This window comes from Aulostomus chinensis, chromosome 14, assembly GCF_037954235.1.
Source record: "Aulostomus chinensis isolate RoL2024-O1b breed Wild chromosome 14, RoL_Achi_v1.0, whole genome shotgun sequence".
In the NCBI taxonomy this organism is placed as follows: domain Eukaryota; kingdom Metazoa; phylum Chordata; class Actinopteri; order Syngnathiformes; family Aulostomidae; genus Aulostomus; species Aulostomus chinensis.
Genome location: NC_141333.1, coordinates 6,620,080 through 6,645,760, shown reverse-complemented (window position 1 = coordinate 6,645,760; position 25,681 = coordinate 6,620,080). Strand labels below are relative to the sequence as shown.

Here is a 25,681-nt window from a genome sequence, read left to right as displayed (position 1 = left end):
CCCTCCTCTTGCATCATTTGTGCAACTTCTCTTCTGCAAATCTTCCGAACACACAAAAAAACTCCAAAACTTTCCACTTGAGGTTTTGCAGTGTTGCCTTATTTCTATCCATGAATAAGCACACTCAGACACAGACTCCTGCATTCTCAGTTAGCTTTAACGAGCCTTGTGAATGGATTATTAAGGCAAAATTTGATTATGTCGTCGTTTTTTAATGGTTTCAATAGCCAGGTCAAACTCTGATACCACCACCAACTTTGAGGCATGTCAGGGCAATACAGGGAGGGGTTGAATGACCCAGATGGCCACAGTTTGTGTGTTTCTCTTCATTCTTTACATAAGCTGTTTATCCTGCCATTTTTCAACTTTGCGTTTCGATTCATTTGTCAATTGAATCTGTTGACCGATTATATTACCCTTTGTAATCACTTTAAATGTCATGAGGCATGACTGTGCTCCGCAGTGTACGATGAGTTAGGCTACTTTCACAAAATGATCTTGTTATACAGCTGTGTTTTTTTATGGTTGATTTATAATATTAGGCAGTTCAAACAAAATCAAAAAGAAAAATCTCCAAAGACGTAAAGAAATTCCATGACTTTAATTTCAAAGCGTGCTACTGTCACCGTACTACCATCACCACTAAATGGAATCAGAGTTGCTCCAAGGTTTTTCTTGAATCCACTGCAACTGTTGGGTGTAAATCAGAATTAAACAGGAATGTTTGGTTGTAAATAAATTCCGATGGGCTCCATGCGCTCTTTGTCATATAGCACCTGTTTCTGGTGTCTAGATCGCATCTATTTCTGTTTTTATTTAGGACAGTGCAAACAAATATTGTTCATTTTTTGAATATGTGCATGTGGTTTCTTTCTGTATACACTGCGGTCGATATTGTACTACGACTTAATTACCTTGGTCTCAGCTGACTCACACAGATGTCTCATACTGAGGTTAATCAGATCTGTTTTCTTTTTTTTTCTTTTTTCATTTTCCAGCCTGCTACACCGCTGAACTCACGACTTGTTGATTATGCCTTGAAAAAAAAGGCAGATTGACAGCTTTTCATTCAGTTCACATCGTTTCGCTCCAACACTTCTGTCAAATCCTGTTTTGGTGAGTGGTGTTTTCTTCAGCCAGCATTACCTGATGCTTCATCTCACATTATCGGTCCTGTACATTGTAGCAAATAACATTTAACTACTTTCTCCACTCCTAGAAACTGTGACAACAACTTTGCTACCTACAAAATAGGTAACCTTTGAACAATTTAGTACAATTTTCATCAGCATGTGGCCTTTCTAGGCCGTAACAGAAGTGTGCTACCCCTTGACTCCAGGTGTGAGTAATGAGTGCCTCAGATCAGGCAAGCTCTGATAGGAAAATAAATGAAGCGCAATCCCGACTAAATAAAACAAGCACACACTGACAGAAATCACTGAGGTGTGCATAACCACAGCATTGCTTCTGCGTGGTACATTAGGCATAAAAAGAGTTGGTGAAAATTTCTGTTCTTTCCTGTTTTTGTTAGCCAACTATCAGCAAAAGGTCAAAACAGTTTTCTACTGGGAATCTATGCCCATAGAGAGTTAAGGATATCCATGAGGGCCTCAGGAGGAGCTACGGTTCCAACCAGGAACCTTCTGATTCCTGAAAAACCTCCTCAAAAGCTGATTTCATACGGTTAGAGATTTTCTCTTCTATCGTTGCAGAGTCAGACAAATGGGGAAACTATCAATAATCCATACCATCTGGACACCGTGGAAAATATAACCATATGAAAATAAATCATCACGTCAAAAAAAAGGGGGGAATATCCGTACACAGAGGTAGAGGGAGCGGTGGATCGACTCATATAAAGGGGACTGCAGCCCTGGAGACTCGTGTTGAAGGCCACTGAGTGTAGAAATCTGTTTTGATGTTCACTGCTGTTTAATGCCATTTCACAGTTGTTTTGATGAGATATTTGGATGCCGTACGGCTGCTGACGGGGAGTGGATACTGTGCATCTGCAACGAGAGCTGGCAGTTGGTTTCGTGTCAGCAGTGATGAGTGTTGGCTTCCCGTTTTAATCAAAACAGTTCTCATTTGAACCATGTGTCATATCAGAGAGTCGGAACAAATGACTTACACAGCTGTATGGGTTGGAGGGCTTGAAATCTCGGTACCGCCTAGTTGGGTGGCACCACTCTCCCCACAGAAAAAAACAACAGCACAGCCAACACAGAGTGGTTTTACCACTGATCATGTGTGGGGCCTTAACTCTTGAGATACCCAGTATTTATTATCATCATTGAATCTAACTGTATCTCCTGAAAACTGCTTATATGCGAAGAAAATGTTCAGCCAAAGGCAAGGTCACACAAACTGGCTTCATTTTATCACTCATCTCATCTCATTAGTTGGGTTGATGGAAGTAAAAATGGGTTTCGGAGCTTTGTGGCTGCATCGTTCATTAGCTGTTATAATAACTGACAATAAAGCAGTGGGGGGGGGGGCGGAAGAAAAGAAAAGACTGAACAAGGACAGTCAATGGCAAGAAGAGAAAGAGAGAGAGAAAAGAGTAAGATGTCCAGCCAGTGTCTATGTAACAAAGCCACTCTGTATGCAATTGTCTCGTGGTGAGTGTTGTGGTATTTGGCACCAGAACCACAGTGAAACCCAAACCCTAACAGTGGACTCGCTCTTTAATGTGGCAGACGACTAAATGGTGCCCTGTCATCAACCTGAATTTTCTCGCATACGTTTTTGTACATTCAATCACTCGCACACAGGCACACATAAGTAAACACACGCACACCCACACGACCGCAACACACAAACTATTCATGTCCCAAACTAGATAAGTTACAATGCATTTTCATTTAACCGGAGGCATTGTATTTCTATTTTTACTGTGTTTTGCAGGCTTCTCTCTCAGCAAGATACAGGCCCAGAAACCTGAGTGGCTGCACAGCTAACTAAACATACTCTGCGGATACAATGAGGCGTCTGCAGCACTGCCAGTGAAAAAGGTGAATTTCATTAAAGCTGTGTCACTCTCCAACAGAGACAAAAGTACAGGAAGAATCAAAGAAAAACAAAGAGGGAAAAAAAAGGAGAAAGGAAGGTTGAAAAAAGCCGCAAGGAAAAGGAGCTCTGTAAACTATCACCACCCCTGATTTCAGCCCAATAATGTTCAGCCCAATAATGAGCCTCTTTCAGCATGATAACTTCCTGCTACTGATGCGTACTGATAGAGCCACGCTACCTGAATGCTGTCTGCTTGGACAATCAAAACCATTCCGTGCCTGCAGACAAAACAAGTGGCGCAATCACCATCCATCCATCAGATAAGAAACAGATGTTAGTCACGGGGCTGCGCTCCAACCCACACACACACACACACACACACACACACACACAAAGATACACTATGGTTACAATCATGGACACAAATGGCGTTTTCTTTTGTTTTGTTTTCATATTTCATGTTGTGGAAAAATAAAGATGTCTCTAATTTGTTTGGAGCTTCTCATCCTTGTATTGATGACTTTTTTAAACAAACTTGATTGTTTAGCAGCAGCATCTTGTCCAAACTTCTCCGTCATGTGCCATAACTACTGCTTTGACTCGCTGTTGAACAATATCTGGTTTTCTGTACACAGAATCTGTTGTGGGATGGACGTTGTGGGAGAGTTGGCCTCGGCAAGACATGAATTAAACAAACCAAACTAAATGAGAGAGCTAAAATAAGGTCACATTCAATTAAGTGTCTTGTGTAGGATCTTCCATGTGGGAGTATCTTTGTGGGTGATTGGGCGGATATCAGCGCTCTAAGCCTCAGGGGGAAACCGAGGAGAGGCAGCTAGATTTTGACTGATAACTCTGGGCAACAGTGTTGAGAAAATATCTCTTAAAAACTTGGATGCGACTGACTCGTTCCGGCCGTGTCGACAGAGGAACAGCAGTATTAAATTCTGTCTGAGTCATGATCTGTTGATTTAAACCCGGGTAGCTCCAGAGACGTGTACATACAACATAAAATAGAAATATAAGCCTAGCATGTGGACGGTCCAACCCATGCATGCTCGGGAGTCATTTTTACCAGCCGCAACAGTGTGTGGCTGGCATTGTTTTTACCGTGTGTGTGTGTGTGTGTGTGTGTGTGTGTGTGTGTGTGTGTTTGTGTGTGTGTGTGCATGCGCACGTCATCGTGGTAAACTGTGGTCCTGGACACACTGTAGCAGGAACCGCCTCAGATGTGGTTTCAGTACTTTGGCAGGTGTTTTTATGCCTGTCTGTGGAGATTTGTCACCATGATAGCATCATATCCATGCACGATGAAGTCACAATACTGTTTAAAGTTCTGTCTTGGAGTTCAAAATCGAAGGCCAAGTTTGGAAATGCGTGTGGTCCAAACAGAGGTGCCTAAAGTAGAGGGATGGGAAGGAAATCACAAACCTGAAAATGCTGCTCAGTAGAGGATGAGCGAAATGCAGAGGGGTTGTTTTTGTAATCTTTAAAATGACAATGAAGATTGTCCTCTAATTATGCACTGATTTACCCAATAGTGAATTAAAATAATAAAAAAAAAATTGCAATCATAGGATCAACATTTACAGAGATAATATCAACATACTGACATTGCTGTTTGGCCAACCAAGTAAAATAGGTGTCAAAATTTTAACAACAATCAACATACATTCAATTTCAGTGGGTTTTTCAGGAGGAACTTCAAGATGTAAAGATCTTATTTCAATTTTTTTAAAAACATGAATAAAAAAACACAAACCCAAAAAATAACAACAGATGAACAAAGAATAACAATATTTAAAAAGGAATAGGAAGACCTGTTGAAAATTAGCTCAGAAAGGGTAGACTAATAAGTTTACGTCAAACATTTGCTTATCTAATACAATTCAACCTTATAATAACAATATAAACAACTACAAATGTGTGTGCAAACCGAATACAAATACATGAACACTTCCCACAAATTTAACACCTAAAATAAATACAACTGCACATCCAACTATCTCTTGATTTTTTTTTTAGGTAATTTTTTAAGAAAGTGATCTATAGTTGTGCTTTAAAACAAAAACGATATCCAAACTATTCCATAAATCCAACCGACAAACCAAACAAAAAACAAAAAAAACCCACGCACTCCTCAGTGTTGAGCAAACACAATATTTCATAAAACGAAACTCCTTTTAAGAGGAGAAGTGATACCGGCCTTAGGTAATGAAAATTCTGATACCGCAGCTCAGTCCTGCAGCGATTCTGCAAACAAACCTGTGTCTGCATTTCATCTGAACAACATTAAATATTTCCTGTGCTCTATGCGGAGGGAATGGAAATCCCTTGCTGAGTATGAGGTAAAAAAGGGAATCGCCACATAAATCAGCAGAACGATACTGTGAGTGAACACATGGAGGAAAGAGCAGGAGGATGTACTGGGGGCACCAGCCACTGGCAGTTGTTGCTCAAGAGAAAACTTTAAGTAGGTCAGTGGAAATTAGGGAAATGCAGTGCACCTGTAGCTATATTCCCACATGTTGAGTAGATCAATGTGTAATTTGTTCCATCAGCTCTCTACAGTGGCCTGGTCTGGAACCACGGGTGTTGTCTGTGTTTTACCTGAATGTATGATGCCTTACAGTTCAGTACACCAGGCGCTGGTGTCGGTAACAGATGTGTTTGCATTTAGGGCTTTATAATGAAGTCATATTGAGAACTTGTCATGGATGTGTTGAAAGTAAACCCTGCTTTTTCTGTTTGTTTGTGTGTGTGTGTGTGTGTGTGTGTGCGTGTGTGCGTGCGTGCGTGCGTGCGTGCGTGCGTGTGTGTTTTGAGTATGTGTGTGCATTTACCATCACTAGAGGTGTTCCATGAAGTGGCAGCTACCACACTGGGGTCTTGGGGAAACTCAGACGCTGTAAACACAGACATGGAACAGTCCGTTAGCATGTTTATGAATCTCGAGTGGGAAAATATACACGTGCAATTAGAAAGAGACGCCTCCATTTCATCGGGTAGAACATGAACCTCTTTATGAAAGGTTTGTATTGATTATTTTTTAAGAATCTGAGTTAAACCCAAATAGAAAGCAGACCTACTGCAATCGGTCAGACGACTTTACCTACATTTCAAACGACATGACAGTCACCCTTTTCCATTAAATATGAATTCCAGGTACAATAATATAACAAATTAAAACAGGGGTTAATAATGTTGCACTGAATTTACTGATAAATTAATAAGATAGTTTCCTCATCTAAAATGCTGAACCTCATTGGTGATAAGAGCGTGTATTTCCAGTGTTGATCAAAGGTTTGTGTGTATGACAGGGAGCCCTGTGGACCAAATGCTACGATATTACCAGCTGACGACAAGCCCACCGCTTATCATTACAGGACAGAGAGGACAGAAAATGGTCTTCAGTATTCACCACCACAGGTCACAAGGGGACTGCAGACAAATGAAACAGCCTGCGGACTGAGGAGGTCAGAAGCTGAGGCAGTTTTATTGGTTCTCAGAACTGAAATAGTCAACACGTGTAGATTATAACCTGGTTATAATCAACTTCCACGCACAATTTAGCTCAGCCGCTCCAGACTCGGTGTGTGTGTGTGAATGCCTTTTGGTGCAGGATGGATAGTTTAACTTGATGAATGAACAAATGGCTGCTTGCCAACTTAGGACATGCATACTACTTTCACAAAACATGCAAAAACACAACCATGTGCCCTGTACAAATACACAATATACACACAAACCTACCCTCACTCCAAATACTGTACTTATAAGTATCACGGCTGAAACAACTGAATAATGATGAATAAAAGGCTTTTAAAAAGATATGTGTGTGTGTGTGTGTGTATATATGTATGTGTGTGTGTGTGTGTGTGTGTGTGTGTGTGTGTGTGTGTGTGTGTGTGTGTGTGTGTGTGATCCACAGACCAGGCGTCTGATACAGGGACATGCTAATTGGGTGATAATGTGTTGTTCCACACATGGCGTGTCAGGAGGAACGGTGTTTATGAGTAGTGCTTTGGGCCTCTCTGCACCTGTTAGTGAAGCAACAGGCTCCCAACAACAGACCAGCAGCTTTATGAGTTGGGGCCAGAACCCAAGATGTTGCAACACTGCAGCGCAGACGTCTTTCAATAAGAGGCTTGCGACCACCAGAACATTTTTCCAGAGAACTTTGAGTTGTTTTCACTGGTAGCGCCATGTTTTTATGCCGCAAACACCAGCAGTGTAACGAGGTGCTGACCTACTTTTCTGCATTGAAGGATTGGCATTTTTTTTTATTATAGTTGCCATGAATTGAAAAATGTTCAACTTTGGATGAAATGCCACTTTTCACCCACTTATCCAATCACAGTTGAGGAGGGGAGGTACAAATCCCAAAACAAATGCTAAACAAGGACAACAGAGGAGCTCTGAGGAAGTTTCCTCATCCGAAAACTCTCATCAACGCCCTCAGACAGGTGGGGGTGTATTTCACACCCTTTATCATTCAGAGCAAGGATGAGAGGAGGTTTGCTACCTCGTCATGACCATCCATGAACATTTTTTAAATTTATATTCCATATCCCAGCAATCCCGGGTGTCTCAGCTGAACAAACGTTCCCAGGTGGGTGCTTCTGGGAAGAGCGCCTGGTGTTTTCAGCTGGAGAAATAAAGCTGTGGTGGACACAAGACCCTAACGAAGTTTTCATACTTTTTTCAGTTACAATATAGATTCCCAGTTAATCCAAATAACGCCTGTTTTTGAAACTGCTGCAGCATTTTTGAGTCGACCTTTGCATTGACCTTGGAGGGATGTTCCGCTGCGAATGCCAGGGGAAGGAAAGAAGCAGCAGGACTTGGACCTTCGCCTCCTGCTTTCTGGGGACCAGCGCTGTCACCTTCTGCTTCTGGAAGCTGCACTGCTAGGCCTGCTTTTCATTATTTAAATTATGACCCACTCCAAGCTGAAAATCTTTAGAAATGTGACGTTTTATTTTTGGACTCTGGATGGCAAACCACAGTTTCTCTCCTCTATGCACAAAGAATCGTCCATGCAGGATGAGTAGCTGGTAGCAAATAGAACATGGTTGGGGTTTTTTTTTTTACACTGTCTTGAGTATATCTTCATTATTTGAATGCAGTTGGACCTAAAATGGCTTGTTCTCCGAGCACAACAGTGTATCCTACTGAAGGTGACTTTGGGGTGGGTTTAAATTTACTCTGTTCTGTGTTGATGGAGTTAAAGAGCCCTAAGTCTGTGTGGTTCACAAAGGACAGAGGAGAGAGGACGTTGCAGCTCACTGACCTCACACAACTACAGAGTTCAAAACAGGGGGACTGGACATGGGAGCAGAATGGGAGGGAGGAGGGAGAGCTGGAAAGTGTGTCATGAGGAGACTATCTATAAATACTTTTTTTTTCAGGCTGCAGTCTCCAACATACAGGTTCCTTGGTTCTGTCCACTTGTAAGAAATACAGATTTCACCTGGATATCCCATAATTCAAGTACTTACAGGGACCGCCGACATTTTACTTACACTGCATTTCCAGATATAACAGTTGTCCAACTAGTAAAAAGGTTATTCCACAATTTTCTCTTGTACTTCCAGCTATTTAGGTCACATCTGTTAGTTGAGTTCTTTCACTGAGAATCATCCGGAATATCTGGGATGAATTGCAGAGCAATTGTGAGATTAGCTCTCAGCGATACTCCATAATGGAGGGCAGCAATTGTATTACCAATTTGTTAATGAGGGTATAGAAATTCACAGTGTCAGATTCAATCAGTCATTCTTGCAGTTGAAGTTCCAGGCCCTTTAATGAAGCATGACTCTGTTTCTGATGGAGTTGTGTATTATCAGGATCCTGCCCTGTTGATAGGAATCACTGAGAAGGATCAAAACCTCTGAAATACATGATAGGGAAGGACAAAACATCCTACGCAGAGTGACTTGTACTGATCTTTGTTCTGGTATGTGGGCTTGTTGAGGATGTGATCAGACTACACAGCACTTAAATTCGAAAACTCTCATGTGAGTGAATTTAGAACCAACCACACAAATACAGATGCAATTTCAAAAGGACATGCTCATTCAATTATTACATCCCCAAAGGATGTTGTGGGATCTGCGCAGTTAACAAAATGACAAGGCTGATTTTCACCAAACTTGGTGAAGGAGTGCAACATTGGCCGATAAAGAACCAATTAAATGTCGGGACGGATCTGTTTAACAAAGCTAAAAACAGCTTTTCTTTTACATCGGGACTGGATGAGGTTTTAAGTCTCGTGTCACGTGTTGGAGGTATTCACTGTCTGAGTACTTTCTACTTGTATGGAAGTTCATCAGTCATTCAGAGAGTACTGAGGGAGTTTTCATGAGAGTATAATATGACAATATATGTTTCCAATTATTTCAAAGCAGTCCAACTGCTTTTATCTAGGGGATCTTCCAACCTAATGTGATTTGAAAACTTTTATCCAAAACTTTGTTTGGCCTATGCCAAGGTTTTGACAAGCTTATGGACACCAAACTGATTTTTTTGGCCTTGTACAAGCCAAGCAGTACCACTTGTGAATGAATTCACTTTACACTTAAATAAGCTTACATATAAATGTATTCCCTTTTTGCCATTATCTAGATAAATTTCCTTTGCTCACGTTAGCTCCTGGTATTCCAATTTTATGAATGTTCCCATAAAACTTAGCAATAGTTTATCATCAGTCCAAGTCTGCTTCATGCCGATCCCTCCAGCCAAGAGCCATTTAGCCTTTTAGCTGGTCGTCTATCATTTCACATCACTTCTACTTTCACTCACGAGTCAGCTTCCCACAGCTATCGGTGGACTGATACCACATCTAACCTTTCCTTTTCATGGAATGATGTTTATCTCAAGTGTCAAAAAAGGCTGATCTTCAATTAAGGAGCTTCCTACAGTATAAAGGCAACATAAACCTCCTTCATAAAGCTGTGCTGATTTTTTTCCCTGGAATGTCTGTAACGATAACTTCAGTTTAACTATTTTTGGAATGGCAGTAAACACCCATCAAAAAATCTGGATGTCTTACAACCCTTGTTATAATATCACTTTCCCCTCTTGGACGATTATGACATATTTCATGCAACTGAAAGTTTTGGAACCTTTTCTACGCATTTGCAACTGTGCTACTGAATTGCCATCCCAGTGGCAAAATTTGCACTAAAGGGTTTACATAAATGTGTCTTTGAGAGGTCCAGACATCAAATCTCAACACAGAAATATTCCATGAGAGCAGCGTGTGATCCCCATCCAGCTGTATTTGGCTTAAGATGATAAAAATCAAACAGGGACATTGCCTTAAGCCCCCAGAGCCTGATGTGATTTTATTGTGACTGGGAATTAGTGCGAACCTTTAAAACGTAAGGCATGGAAGCAAAGAAAGGGATTTCAGTTCAGGGAAATAAAAGAAAACGAGTGAGTAAAGAAGGAGCCTCAGAGGGCAAAGATAAGCCAAATCAGAAATGTTCAATTTAAGAGGTTATGCATGGCAACTAATGTGCTGTTATATGGTCTGGAGGGCCATGTTTGGAGCCAGGGTGGTTGATGTGGTGACTAAGACTGATGTATGAGTTCCCCCACTTTGTTATTGGGGCCATTCCCAAGGTCCTCTTCCATCCCTATTAGCTAGAAAACTGACCAAGCTATCTGGAAGTACAGCAAACCGACCGTTCTCACAATGTAGCCACGGCATAATTTCTGTCTGAAAGAGGTGAAAGACAGATATGAATAAATGAGTTAAATCCAGGAATCATGGACATTTCCATTTCAAATTTATCTTCACTGGATCCCACTTTCTGACATCCAAGTTTCTATCGTTCTTGTTCTCTGTCTGAAGCTGCCTTAATGAATTATGAGCACAATTAGGCTCAAGATCACAAAACGAATGGAAAGTTGAGGCTTTGGCAAAAGAACAAGGATTTGAGAGAATAAAGATTTGTCATGCCAAGAAGAGGAGGTAGGGAAAAAAAACGAGGGAAGAAAAGTGGGAAAGGACAGCAAAGGAGAGTAGAGGACTAGGAGATAATGAAGAAAAAGAGATATGGAAAATGTGAGTGTCCAGACACAAAGACAACAAAAGAGAAAACGAAAGTGGCAAACATCACGACAAAACCAGTGCCACACTTGTAAAATCTACTTTTTGAGAAGTAGGTCTCCTTCCCACTGAGCAGAGGTCAGGTCTGACTGGGCTGAAGGCTCTTGGGGGAGAGGAATTAGGGATGTCAGGATAGTAAATTCTTTAGTGCCACTAAAGTAGTTAGTTCTGTCAGGTCCATTCACGTCAAGAAACACAGAGATGATAATGAGCTTGATTTGTTTATTATAGTACAAACTGGCGGTATGGCTCTGTTCAGAGGAGTCCCCTGATAATTTTTCATGGTGCTCATGAAAAATTATCAGGGGACAAGCAGCGTGAGGGAAAGTTCTGCCAGTTTAAGACTGGAAGAGCAATTATACCCCCGTGAACAGAGCAGCAACATGACATGGAACGAACTATGCCATGTATACACGACAAGGTGGAGCTGGGGAGGTGGAGGGTAGCAAGTTGTGAGCAGGAGCAACTGTACAGCAGATAGCAGTAGATAGCAGCAGATAACAGCAGATGACAGCGGGCAGAGCAGCATAAGCCAGAAGCTAGCAGTGCGGTAGTTGAGGCCGGGTGACATTTAAGTTGAGAGGGGCCAATCAGAAGTGAGGGATTTGATCAGCTGGTGTGGAGCAGCTGTAGATCGGCTTATTGATCAGCTTGATTGACGGACGGGAAAGCCAATAGCGCTTGACTACCACGGCCTGACAGAACTAACGCTGACGCTTGACTTGTATGTCCATAAATTAATTAAAGTGTGTAACTGGTCAAAAGTACTCCCAGCACCCAGTCATACATGTATTTAAAGTCATACGTGTATTTAAAGATGCAACTGTGTTCTAAACTTTACCAGCAAAACATGACAACAGGAATGATGGCAAAACTGCAACAAAAGTAAAATAAAATGATGCTTTTAAGGGAGATAAGGGTGTGTGTGTGTGTGTGTGTGTACTTGTATAGCTGCACCTGCATCTGTATGTGTAAGTGTTTGTTCACTGGCTCAACTGGAGTGTATAGAAGAATAAAAGCTAAAAGCAGGCCCAGTTAAAGGAGCGGGTGTTCACCTGAGGACATCATGGACCAAAGAACACAGGAACTATAATACACACACACACACACACACACACACACACACACACACACACACACACACACACACCCCTGCATGGCCTTAGAAGGTTCTACTGTGTAACCCTATAATACCAGAGCAATGGGGGTGAGAGAGGCCTGAGTGCTTAGGGGGTTTGGGGGGGGTGGGGGGTGGAGCAGAGTCCGTGACAAGACCCTTTCTGGATCAGAACAATGAACAACAAGGGAGAAGAAAAAAGGGCTCAAATTTCGGCTCTAACATAAATTACAGCTTTTAAAAAAAAAGGACAAATAATAACTTCCCCTCTAAAAATCACACAGAGCTGCGAGGGGAGGACCATCATGGAATATACACATTAAATTATCAGCTCTTTTGTTTTTGGATGAACACAAGCCCTCATTTTAACACATCAACAAGCCAGACAAGTTTCCGACTGTGACAGAGGAAACTTGGCCACTGCCTGTTGATGCACTGCTGCTGATGTGCTGATGTGACTAAATGGAAACACGGATGCCATAATTTACCTTTACAGGCAAACGGAGAGGCTGCACAATGATGTGGTGACTGTCAATGAAATTCTGCTACTTTGGAATGTCTGATAGAGTTCAACTGTTCAGGGATAAAAGGGGTTGTGGGGTTACTCACCCTGATGAAGGCCTGTGTGCGCAGCAACTGAATATGAGACTACTTGTGTGTCTGTGAGATATGTGAGAAAACCTGAGAATGGCAAAGACACTTGCAAACACACAGCTTGTAAACCTTAGAGGGCTGCAGTTTGGGACTATAACTAGTCTGAGTTAATGGGTCAGTCGGACTGAATCATCCACTAACAGGCATTCAGAGACCACTATGATGCCACCCAGGTGCTTGGAGACATCAGTCAATCCCAATGTAAAAAAAGAAAAGAAAAAAGAAACCATCTTTTTGCTACATTGAATGAATTTGCCCCGAAAGCTACACACACCTCACATAACCTCCTTGGTGGAAGCACGTTTCATCCAGTGCTGTGCGGCTCGACCTGGTTGGTCTGACTGGGTAGTGCACCAGCCCCTGCTGAGGCTTTGCAACAGAAACCCCACTGATACAAAGGGCCTGGTGAACCCGTTTTGGATTCGGTTCCCCTTGGCTCCAGTTACCGGTGGTGTAAGCAGTCTGGTGAGGAATGTGCACAAGCATCTTACCACCTACTGTCCTGCTCATCTGTTTTCACCTGACAGGTCTGGCAAAAATGTGTGTGTGCGTGTGTGTGTGTGTGTGTGTGTGTGTGTGTGTGTGTATGTGTGTGTGTGTGTGAGAACATTTGTTCAGCTTTCAGGAAAGCCTGATAGCAACCAAGCAGATAGGCTGAGCGGAGACCTTGACGTAATCTGTAGCTGTCTGTATGTTCATGTGTCTGTGGAATGTGGATGGAGTCATAACACCTGCCTGTTAGTGTGTCACTTTATTGCAGAGGATATGCAACTGTGTGCGCGGTGCAGAGAGAGAGCGCGTAATATTTCATGATGTCAGTATGGTGCACATTAACTTAAGTCCATGTGGAGGTCTTTGCGTGTCACAGGTCAGGTGAGGAATGTAGGATTTAAGACTTAAAGCCAAGGTCGGTCAGGCTGTGGTGTGTGTGTGTGAGTGTGTAGGACACGATTACAGTCTTGCTTTGCTTTTTGCATGTGAAAAATGTATCATGTCTGCCAACACACACTAGCATGCAACATGGCGTGCATCTTATGCACGCCATGTTGCATGCTAGTGTGTTTTGGATAAAAACTTGTGTGCATAACTGTGTGTATCTACTCAGGTGCAATCAGAAACATGCTGGTCATGAGCTCATGACTAGCATTCCCAGATTCCTTGACGATGACAAATTTAAAAGGAGAGGCCCGAGCAGATGGAATCTTGGAACGCCAAGGATAATGCTGTTGGATTTTAAACGTGACTCGGATTTAGACATCATGTGACTGTGGTTGAGCTGGGCACCATTCCAAATCCATTCTTTACATCTGTCAGGATTTTATCACCCACCAGGTAGAATCTCGCCTTGTCGTCTGCATGCCGACATGAAATTTGGCCATCCTATAATATGATTCTACTGATGAAACAGGGATTAAGACAAACAAGTAAACAGTGAGTCATTTGACTGCAACAGCATGTCAAGCGTAGCGGTGGTTTAGTTTGGAGAGCATGAGCAGTGTTATCAGTGAACCTGCAGGTCTTTCTTCCCTCAGGCTAGTGGTCATGCTTGCTTTGACTCTAAAGCATGAATGACACACACACAAATGCATAAACGGACACATCCGATAATGTCGCTTTGTAAACATCTGATTATCTCCAAAAACAATAATGATAAATTTCATTTTATTCATGGAACTACAAGAACTTCAGGTTTTCCAACAATTATTTCTGTCATTGACCAAATTTTCTCTTTCCTAGAGTAAATCTCCGTTTCAAGTATCTGTCAGACGTGAAGTCAGTGATGGATGAAAGAACACCCTCAGGAAAGGCACACACAGACACGCATTCACACCCACACACACACACACATATACACAGAAGAAGATCCCTTCCTTTATTAGAAAGACGCTGGCTTCGGGTGCACAGATTAACTTTACTGAATGACTCTTGGATGTTTCTGGGAAACAGGGAGTGAGACATCATGTCTCCATCAAGTCATGAGTTTTAGTCAGAGACTGATGCTGCAGGGCAGACTCAAGGAATCTGACTGGAGGCCAAACAGAAAGGTAGTCTGGGAAAGAGGAAGACAGTGAGATAGAGACTTGCGTAAAACAAGTAGTGGGGTGGGGGGTGGGGGTGGGGGGGCGCAAGGAAATATATTTCAGAGGCTAACACATAAAAGCCAGAAGGAAACACCATGCTCACAAGAAATATTCTGTCCAGTATAAACGTCCTGTGTTATTCTTATTCGCCGGCTTTCCAGCTCTATATTGAAGACTTAGTGTGGGCTGCCAACAGCAAGAGTCTGAGGCAAATTCAGAAACTCTCGGCCTTTCCAACACGCTTCCCTGTCAATCACACCAGTGCTCTACGGGAACCTCTTCTCGTCCCAGGTTAAGAAAATAAGCACCAGCATTCCTCCGCTTCTTTAGAGTAAAAGGTAGCTGGCTGACGCGGAGGAGGAAAGGAGGATGGAAGAGAGAGAAAAGTACAGGAGGGTGGGAAGGAGGGGTGAGAGCTGTGTCCCCACAGAGAGAGAGAGAGAGAGAGAGCTGAAAATATGCCAGACAGTCAGACAAACCCACACTGTCAACATCCAAAACACTTTCCCCTACTGAAGAAAAAATATTTAGAGCCAGGAAATTGGAGTGGAGAATTCCCACATACCACAAAAATAGATTTCACACACGTATCAGAATGTGCTGAGAGATATGGAATCTGACAAGGTGATGCTGAGGATGTACGAGGTGTTGATTGAGGATTTATGATGTAGAGGTACAGGTAGAAGCATAAATAATACCAACACATAGACAAATGGTATCTCTGCATTAAATGAGGGTTTTGTCAAATCCATTTTTACTTTGCAGAAAAAGAGAGAAAGTAACAAAAAAAGTACATCAAGCATGCGTTCAGATGGCTATTTTATTGTGAAAGTCTTATAAAAAACATAGTATTTGTAAGTGCATATCGGCACCCTTTTTCAGGGTCCAAAATACATTTGTTTCTTTTTATATTTTGTGCAGTCGTGCATCTGCAGAATGAGAGATGTGTAACATGCCAGGATGGTTCTGGAAAGTGCAGGATAATGGAAATAAGAGGACTGAAGATTTTAAAACTGTCTCCAGAGGAGCTTAGTAGCACAGAATGACTCGCTACGTCGATCCGTCGAAATACCATGACAGTGTAACAATGTCAAAGGTTTTAAACACGATGTCACTTAATAGACGGTTGTCAGTATACGCTGACTCAACAGGTTACATTTTTCAGATTGATCTAAGTAAGTTTTCAAGATATATGCCACATGTGCAAAACACTCTGGCGCAAACATGAAACAATAAAGTATAAACTACATTTTGGGGGTTTATTAAGATAAAGTAACTCGCTTCTGCGTTTGTCTAACTTGATACTTTTGCAACATTATCAGGATCAACTGAGTGGAGTGCAACTCTGTCTGTTCCACTCCCTTTTTGGTCTGATAAAATGAATGAAATTTAAATTTGTAATCCTGTTTGATTCTGAGGGGCGGCACGGCTCAGAGGTAGAGTGGTCGTCTGGCAACTGAAGAGCCGCTGGTTCGATCAGCTGGGATAGGCTCCATTGTATTGTGTCTTTTTGCTTTGCACATGAAGGAGGCGGAAGACCATCCCCAGCATAGTGACAGCAGCACACACAGCACAGACACACAACCTCAAATAACTTTTGTTTCCAAAAATTGAAATTCACACGTTACAGCTGAACTTGTGGTTGTGAACGTAATAGTTTGCGTCGATGATATAAACGCATAGAAGTTACACAGTGGAGGTGGTGGTGGTGTGTATGTGTGTGTGTGTGTGTTGGGGGGGGGTTACATTTCTGCTCTAGGGAGTAGAGATTGATCAGAACAATGTGTATAGTTGCTGTTCTCTTCAAAATATTCCATGTCAGAGGGTGGGACACCTGTTCCATATCTACCCCTGGATTAAAAAAAAAAAAAAGAGTGGGGCAAAAACTTGTGAAGGAAGAACAAAAGAGAAATATAGAGGAGGAAATGTCAGGCAGTGAGTGATGAAAACTGTTGAGATGATATAAGATAAGCCTGACATTGTGGGGAAACTCCCTGAGTGGAAACACAAGCTATGGAGGACCCTTAAACAGTATGTTGTGAGTTGTCAGTGTGCACAGAGGAGAGTGATAAAGTGCAGGGAAGAATCTTAAATCTCAGTATCAAAGGGATGACAAGGGCATAAAGATTTCGTAAGCGACGACAAGACGGAGGGAAAAACGATGGAAAACCCAGCATGAAGACAGTCTCCAGGAGAGCTGCTGAAAGATCTTTTAAAAATCCTAAAATGTTCTTGAATATGGTTCCTCATCTGTGCTGGGACTGAAAAGTCAACAGTACATACATCCCTTTGATGGCTGCTGTAGATCTGCAACAGCTCAGTGGAAATTGATCGTCTTTATACGATTAAAGATATCCAATTTAATACATTTCAACGTCATGTTTACTCCTTTCTAAAATAAGGAATTCTCACATTTGCTCACGCTTTTGTCTCACAGCAATCAATGTGCCATCGTTTGTAATTTGTACTATGGAAAATTTAGGATTCAACGTGTCATCATTTGTAATTTCCTCTGTGGAAAATGTGACACGCGAGGCCTCACAGACAGTTCAAAAAGACAAAAGCATGTTGGGTGGAACGTTACGGCTGATCTCACTGCGTTTGATGTCGTTTGGCGTTGGCTGTGATTGGGCGCTGATTAAATCAAAGTCCATGCAGAGTCATTTTTGTGCATTGAACACAGAATTTCAAGTGTATGGGGTGGGGATGGTCGAGGGATTTTAGACAGCCTGGATTTTATTAGAGTGGGCAAACTACAGAAGAGAGAGAGAAACACACACACTAGGATGATCACTGTTCTTTACACATTTCCAAAGCTTTGTTGTAGTTTCCATCTCATCTCAGCAGAGCGGAGGCTGACTAAGCACACCTTGTAAAGCATCCCAGCTTGCTTCTCCAAACACAGTCTCACCTCACCTCCCATAAACCCTACTCTCTCAAACACACACTTCATAACTGATCCCGCACCACCCCAGACGATGGAAAGGAGGATAGGGCAGATGGCGGCGGAGAGAGGAAAGAGGTGTTAAAGGAGGTACAAAGATCTCTATTGTATTACCTCATTTCCTGTACGGAATCTCCCAGGTTGCGGAGATGAAACCTGGTAGCCCAGCGCCTGCACCCTGTTATTTCTTCTCTTCACTTCTCAGCAGTGAGCCAGACCATTGAGACTTTCTAGACTAGACACGGATAAATTCATTTTGGCATAACAACCTCCTTAATGACGCAGTATGCGGGTAAGAATTTATTTTTAATACAGAAAGCGATGAGATGAGAGGAAATGAGGCGCAACAAAGTCTGAACGTTGCATAGCGGTTCACGAAAAGCATCTTGACCCTTGACCTCAGGGGCACCCAAGCAGCTGCTATTTAATTTTAACTACAGTTCTGAGGTGGCTTTGTTGAAAAAACAACAGATGAATAAGTTCTGGAACAAGAATTAAATGACGGGACATTATCATTCTCTTTTTTTTTTTAAAGGAACGATTCATTTACCCTCAAAAAGATGTGAGATTTTGTCTTGCATTCTTTTTTTTACTGGTCATTTTGGATAACACACACTGGTAAAGAAAGTGATGCATATAGAACGCTGGAAAACCAGAAAATGCACCCAACTTGAGTAAAACCTTGACAATCCACGGAGACAGAGCAGCGTATCAGCTATAACAGAAGGAAATATACATAAATTCTGCAGGTCATTTCAGTATCAGTCCTCCGGAGTCAAAAAATAACTCTTGATGTAGCCGAGTGAAAGTGTAATTAAAGAGAAGCTTAAAGATCATCAGCACTGAAGCCAAATGAATAAAAAAAGTCTCCAATGCATCATCGATCTTTATGAGACTGCTGCGTAAGGCGGTTAAAGAGGAAGGGTGTGGTGATAATATTTGCCTTCAAATGCGGTGAGCTGTGTGTGTAGTTCTTGTGAACCCTGTGTGTGTGTGTGTGTGTGTGTGTGTGTGTGTTTGTGTGTGTGTGTATGTTGGCGTGTGAGAGTCCACGGCTGTGCAGTGTCTGCGTATGTGTTACAACTGGCAGCCGAATGCGATTTTCTGGCCTTGATTAGGCGTCTCTTCCCATCCGTCGGTCGCTGAGTGAAGCGGTGAATTACACTACCATTTCACCAGTGTAATTGGGGACACATGCAGTATTAGAATGTCGGAGGCCCCGAGCATGAAGGGTGTGTACACACGAAAACATCTATATACTCTTTCCTGTACCAAATTTTGTATTTAAGAAAAGAATGCACAGACAATTTGCATACTTCCATGTGCACACAGAGGTTTGAACTGAAGTAACATGAATGTACAAATGTGAAGATGAATATACTGCATCTTCATATCCGATTTCATGGCGAGTGTACTTGTACAGCTGTTTTTTTTTCTACTTCACAAACTGCGTCACACACAATACTAAAGTGATTAAGGATGTAATCAATAATATTAGTCATTTTGAGCACTAAGCAGGCAGAGCCATGTGTAACGACTAAGTGATGACAATGATAGCAGCTTTGGCGCGGTGAGGGGACCTTAGCCATGCAGATAATTGGAAGCCGTGCACTCGTCTATTTTGGAGAGAGGCGATGTCTCCTTTTCCACACTTAAATTGCGCACACTTCTCTTCTTTGCCTTGCACTCCAAGTCTTATTTCTTTTCAACTTCATCCAAGGTCCGGAGCTCATGATGCAGCTCCCCTCCACAAACTATTATTTCATTTTTACAACGTGCAACATTGTGATTTTTCTTTGCCGTCTTTTTTCTTTTGTTTTGCGCAGCTGTGAAGGATAGCAACAGTGATACACATGAAAATGAGTCAGTCAGTAGAACACTGCAGTTTGTGCACGTGTGAACCATTACCCTATGATTGATGTTTGTATAACATAACCATGCATACGCACTGCTTTATCGATCAAACAAAAAATATGCATGTTTCCGTCTCTATGCATGCCATGAATGCACCTAAATTTATGCATTTTGGCCCTCAGCCAAGATCAGTAGAGCATTCCTCAATAAAACAAGTTGGTCGAATCAACGCTGAAGGGAGAAAAAGGGTGAGAAAAGGCAAAAGAGAGGAAATCAAAAGAGATGGAGCAAGACCAGCAGTGCACGGGGAAGGAGACAGAAAGAGCGAGAGCATATGGAAGGTGTTTAGAGCAACGTCGCTGGGCCCTGATGTTATTGTGGCGCTTCATTTGGTGGATCAGAACTTCATCAAATTGTAGCATCACAGTTCATTTTCTCCTCTCCGCCCACACTGCCGTTATTTGACTTTATAAACGCTGCGACTCCCATTTTCCAAGTCTAACCGACCAGCTTCTAGTGCTTACACAGTCTGTCCTCTGGCACATTCTGCAGGGACCCTTTTCAAAGCAACAGAGCCACGGTGGAAGTAATTCTGCTGGTTCATACTAACATAAACAGTCCTCCCTTCTCTTCAAAAGGCCGACAGAGAGACAGGTTGAGAAATGGGCTGCTAGGCTACTGCACCTCCATTCCTTTTAGATTTGCAGAGACAAATGTGGATGTAAAAATAGTACGGATGAAAGCAGTTGCATAGTTTGTGAGAGCTCAGACTATCTATCATGAGTTAGGACAATGTTGAGGAATTCTTTCCCAGATCTTTCCAAGTCTTTGATAGTACAGCTGAAGTCTAATGACGCACACGGACCTGAGCTGTCAGACAGATTTCACAGATCTCACTGTTTTATGAAGGGCGTGAAACTGATGTCTTGGTAGAGGAAGCCATGTAAGGGAAAATCGAACCCAGGCCTCGAGTGAGGTTGATAAATAGCAAGTTGGTCAATGAGAGTCAGTGAGCAGGAGAGAGAAAAAAATGAAAAAGGAGAGAACTTAGCTCCCAGTAGTGGAGAGGAGATATCTATTATCGCTTCTATAGATTCATGTCGGTGCACATACGCATGTTGTGGGCTTGTCGGAGTGTAGCTGCAGGCTGCAGACAGACAACACAGACGCTGGAGTGTGTCAGGCTCCACATCTGGTGGATAGGCTGCTCTGTTAGCTCTGTCTGTCTGCCTATTATTATATAGCATGAAGCCTTTGAACTGAGCAGCCACTGCTGACAATCACCAGACTCCCAACAGCCTCAGACTCTGGCCCTGATGTTATCAAGGAGACAGTCTCACTATGGGTTCTTGAGCCATATAGAGACAGTATTCATTTTCCTTCAAACTCAAAATGGGACAGACAGGTGGAAGGAGATGAAAGAGGCCAACACGTGGAGGAGCTGATTGCAGGAAACAGTTCTGGGTTTGTATTGTTTAAGATGAAACAAAAAACAAAAAACAAAACAGGAGGTAATGTTTCCTTATGCTTCAAAGTACACTACAACAGTGCGACTGCAGCTGAGGAGAGAATTTTACAGGCAAAGAGGAAGTCCTGAACGCCAGCTGGACCTTGCAACCATTTCTTACTGTGCACATGTCAGCGCTTTGTATGGAATGGTCCTGATATATGATGTAAGCGTCTCAACACATTTCGATGTCTTTCCACATCTTTAAGAATGGGAGACAAATGCGGCACTACTGGCGCAGTAAAGGATCGTCCATTTCTCATCGGTTGCCGGTGGAGTCTGACCCACGCTGGATACTTGGGGCCAAATGCTGATTCTAATATTCAGGAGTTCCAAAACATTCAGCTCATGAATTCAGTTGATAAAATCCACCACTGCTCCCGAGTAAATATCAAGTCTCAGGTTGAGCTTTGCTCTGAACCTTTCTTTAAACGGATTGAACTTTTATGGATATTAAATCGTATCATTTTAAAACGGTGATAAAGAGAAACTGGTACGATGGAGCTGAAGAGTCAACAGATGAATAATCTCAGTTTTGAAAATGTCCGGAGGGGAAAACAACATTTACATTTAAATTTTCATTAATCCAATGAGTGGAAAAGTTTGGTTTGGAGTGAATACACGTAAGGGTAGCTTCTCCGTTCTGTCCCACCATTGTTTCGCCTTTCATACACCACAGATTAATTCAACAATGCAGTAAATTAGTTTTTCAATACAAAGTTCAATTTGTAGCCCTCATCTTTTTCGAGTTCCTTCTCTTTTACCGCTTCAGCGTATCACAGCCAACACTTGAGTCAAGATGTGTTCAGCTCCTCCTTCTGTTCTAAAAGTCGTTCCCAATTTTTCAGCTGTTCTCAGCGACAGTTTAGAGAAATAATTACCAGAAATTTAAGCCTCAGCAGTGACATTTCATAGACTTGTCTCTGCTGCTGACAAAAAATTTAAGACGTGTAGTTCCAAACCACAGCGACAGATCCACTAAAAATGAGGATTTTAAAGGGTCCTGCCAAAAAATCTGAGGTGTGTGGCCCAGATGAATATGACATATCAAGCTTGGGCTATGAAGAGTTGCTCGCATGATTATACAATTCAGTTCAGAGTGACATGACATTATGAAACCTCAGTTGAAATATAATCTTGATCGTGTTTTCAGGATCATAAACAACTTTCTCTGACACTTTATTGCTTTATGCACTTCTCTGTGTCTTCAGTCTCCAAGGAACTCATTCGGGTCAAAGTTTTTCAGCATATGTTTCTTGAAGACACGTGCACACACTTCCCTGCACGTAATGAAACACACAGGCACACACACACACACACACACACACACACACACACACACACACGGGCGTCCCGCTATCACTCGCTACAGAAACAAAATGTTGAATTCATTTTAAAATAACTAGCTGTAGATGTATAAATAACACATCCATGTTCTGTAGTTCTAATCGTTCTGGAAAATACATGCAAAAAGTCAACATCCACAGCACACTGCATAAAGCTCTTTTTGTAAAATAACTTGTTTGCAATAAATCGGCAGATCGTATTATCGCTTCCACATGTGGGGGGGGGGGGGGGGGGTGAAGCTGAGCAGAATTCGAGTGAAATCTGAAAACAGTTTACTTGTCAGATTTCACCAGCCGGCCGCCGCGGCTTCAAACTCGCACATCCAGTTGGAGGGCAACGTGTTTGTGTCTGTGCGTGTGTGTGAAAGTACACAACTAACCAACAAGTCTGAAAAACCATATGATGCTGTGAAATGACTGAGAAACAAGCTCATATTCTTTTATTCCACCACTTGCACAAGGCACACACACACACACACACACACACACACACACACACACACACACACACACACACACACACACCATTGTACTGTCAGTCCCTTGAGTTAAATCACTTGCAGGCTTGCAGACTTTTCCTGCTGACCAAATACTTTATGAATCCTTTTATTTTTTTTTTTTTGACTGGAACGTGACTTGAGCTCAGGCGCTTTCACATTCTTTTATTACCCTCCAGTCAACACACACATACACCAGAGACACTCTATGATCCACACTTCACTTGCTTTGATTGTTTTGGTAGAAAACGTTATCCTGGCTGCCACTCTGCTGTTCGTGGAGAAGGCCTCGGGTCTGGTAAGTGGAAGGTCTGTTCCAAAGCAAATCACAGTTGTCCGATGAAACCCGACACATGACTGCTCCCGACTGGTGAAAACCTCCCATTATTCTTGTGAAGTTTGTATCCTGACTGAAGGCTACGTCACTTTTGCTCAGTCGAAAGCGGCATCTGCTGCCACAGGTGGCAGTTTCAGGAAACACGTTTAATTCTGTTCGAGGTGTTTGAACAGTTGATGGCGTGGTTGGTAAACAGCTGATTCCCATCAACTCAGGATGGTAGTAATTAATGATGCACAATTATTAACGGCACGTGATCATTATTGGAAGAAATGGGTAATCTTTTAAATATGTTGGCATAAAAACTGATTCTTCCTCTTTGCTGCTTGTTGTTAATGAGGAACAATGAGCACTGGGCTTTCCTGTTGATTTGTAAATAAAGAAACCTGTTACTCTTCCATATTCAGCTTGTTTATGTGTGTTTTTCAGTATGAACAAAATGCTACTATAAATTAATTGTATATCAACTTGTTTCTATAGAGATTTTATCAGCTATCAGACAAATCAGTTGTAAAACATTGGTTATTTGCAAAAAAACCCCAATATTGTAAATCCCTAGTAATGGTAACTATTAATTTGGATTAGGGGTCAACTGATAAAGGGTTTTTTTCAGGGCTGACACGGATCATGAACCTGATGTGAGTCTTATGTCCTTTCTTACTTTAAAACTCATGACTGAAATAAACACAAATCAGAGGATCCACAAAAACAAATAAATCCCATGGACAGCACCTAAACCCTCAGGAAAACCCTGGAAGTGACTCATGATCGCCACCCACGACTCTGGAGCATCTTTGGTGTCCTTGCTGTTTCTCTCGTTTTGTTTTGAGCCGACAAAGCAGGAAAAGGCTTCTATCCAAGACAAACAGCACGTAGAAGCCCCGTCACCACCGTGTGTGGTGCAGTCACTCATTTCCTCAGAACTCGACAAGAAGGAACAAGATATTTGCATATTTTAAGTAGTTTAACTTAATTTAGACGATTTAAAAAAAAAATGCATGTTACAAAAGTAATGGGGTCTTGATCTAATGAAAGTATTCAGCTCTTTTATTTAGGTGGTAGACCCCAAAGAGACCAGCTCCACGGAGAAAATCCAACATCTGTCAAGGTCATTGCAAGGACAAACCATTAAGTCTGTAGGTGCTCTGTTTTTGCTTTAGGAGCAGATGACAAAACTCTTGGCTATGAAGGGACTGAAGCAGCAAGTGTATCATCCACGACTATCTGACCTTTCATTAGAAGCAGAGTGACAGTGAGGCAAGACAGCTGGGCAGAGAGGAGAAAATGAGCAGTCACTCCGAATATGAATAGACCTTTGTATTAGAGGAGAGGAGAGGAGAGGAGAGGGGAGGGGAGGAGAGGAGAGGAGAGGAGAGGAGAGGAGAGGAGAGGAGAGGAGAGGAGAGGAGAGGAGAGGAGAGGAGAGGAGGGGAGAGGAGAGGAGAGGAGAGGAGAGGAGAGGAAAAGGTTCTCGAGAGTAAAACTGGACTGACAAATTCATTGTTCTGCAAGTTCCAAATACGTCTTTACTTTCAAGTTCCGCATGAAGTCCCAAGTCACTACGAGCAAATCTTAAGGATTAATAGAAAGGGGGCTCATGATAGTGCAGGTCTTCATCACAGATGTGAGTCGGCGCGTCTGCCACGCAGAACCAAATGAAACGGCAGCCGTACTGCTGATGATGAGGCAGAGAAAAATTGATTTTATCCAAGTAAATGCACGTCAAAAAAGAAAAGAAAAATCAATCAATATCAGGTTATTTAGTTTATACCGTAAAACTTCCATGCATTTTTGTTTTTTTCAGATTCCCCGTCCTCAGCGCGAGTAAATCCCTTTCAGCAAGTCACAAACTCTTGGTTTCAAATCCTTCTCAAGACCTGAAGAATCCTTTTAAAGTCATTTTAAAGCCGTTTTTTACATTTTTGACAGGGTTGCACAAAGTTGGGTTTTTTTTGCAGATGTGCATTTTCTTTTCAACTGATTTGGCCAATAGCCCAGATTTTAATGTTGATATTAACTGAATAAAAACAATTATAATAGATACACAATGAAGAAACACACGAATACATTGTTTGTGTTAAAAACTGTTTTTTTTAAATGATATATTTACTGCATAACAGACCGATGATAAAAATGAAGAGACTTGAGCAAAACCCGGGTTATAGTGGATATAGTATTTTGTACATATGTAACTTTGTTTGTAATGTTCTTCT

General features: G+C 42.0%; 1 protein-coding gene across 2 annotated transcripts in view; it reads right to left on the bottom strand.

Annotated features, from left to right (window-relative positions):
• ror1 (receptor tyrosine kinase-like orphan receptor 1) overlaps positions 1 to 25,681 on the bottom strand; it is a 129,789-nt gene that overhangs the window by 36,560 nt on the left and 67,548 nt on the right. The window contains exon 2 of one of the 2 annotated variants that reach the window (XM_086224648.1): positions 5,856 to 5,918. The exons of the other annotated variant lie outside the window; for it this stretch is intronic. Within the exon in view, the coding sequence (XP_086080774.1) occupies positions 5,856 to 5,918 (63 nt within the window). The remainder of the gene's footprint in view (positions 1 to 5,855; positions 5,919 to 25,681) is intronic. 2 annotated transcript variants of the gene reach the window in all.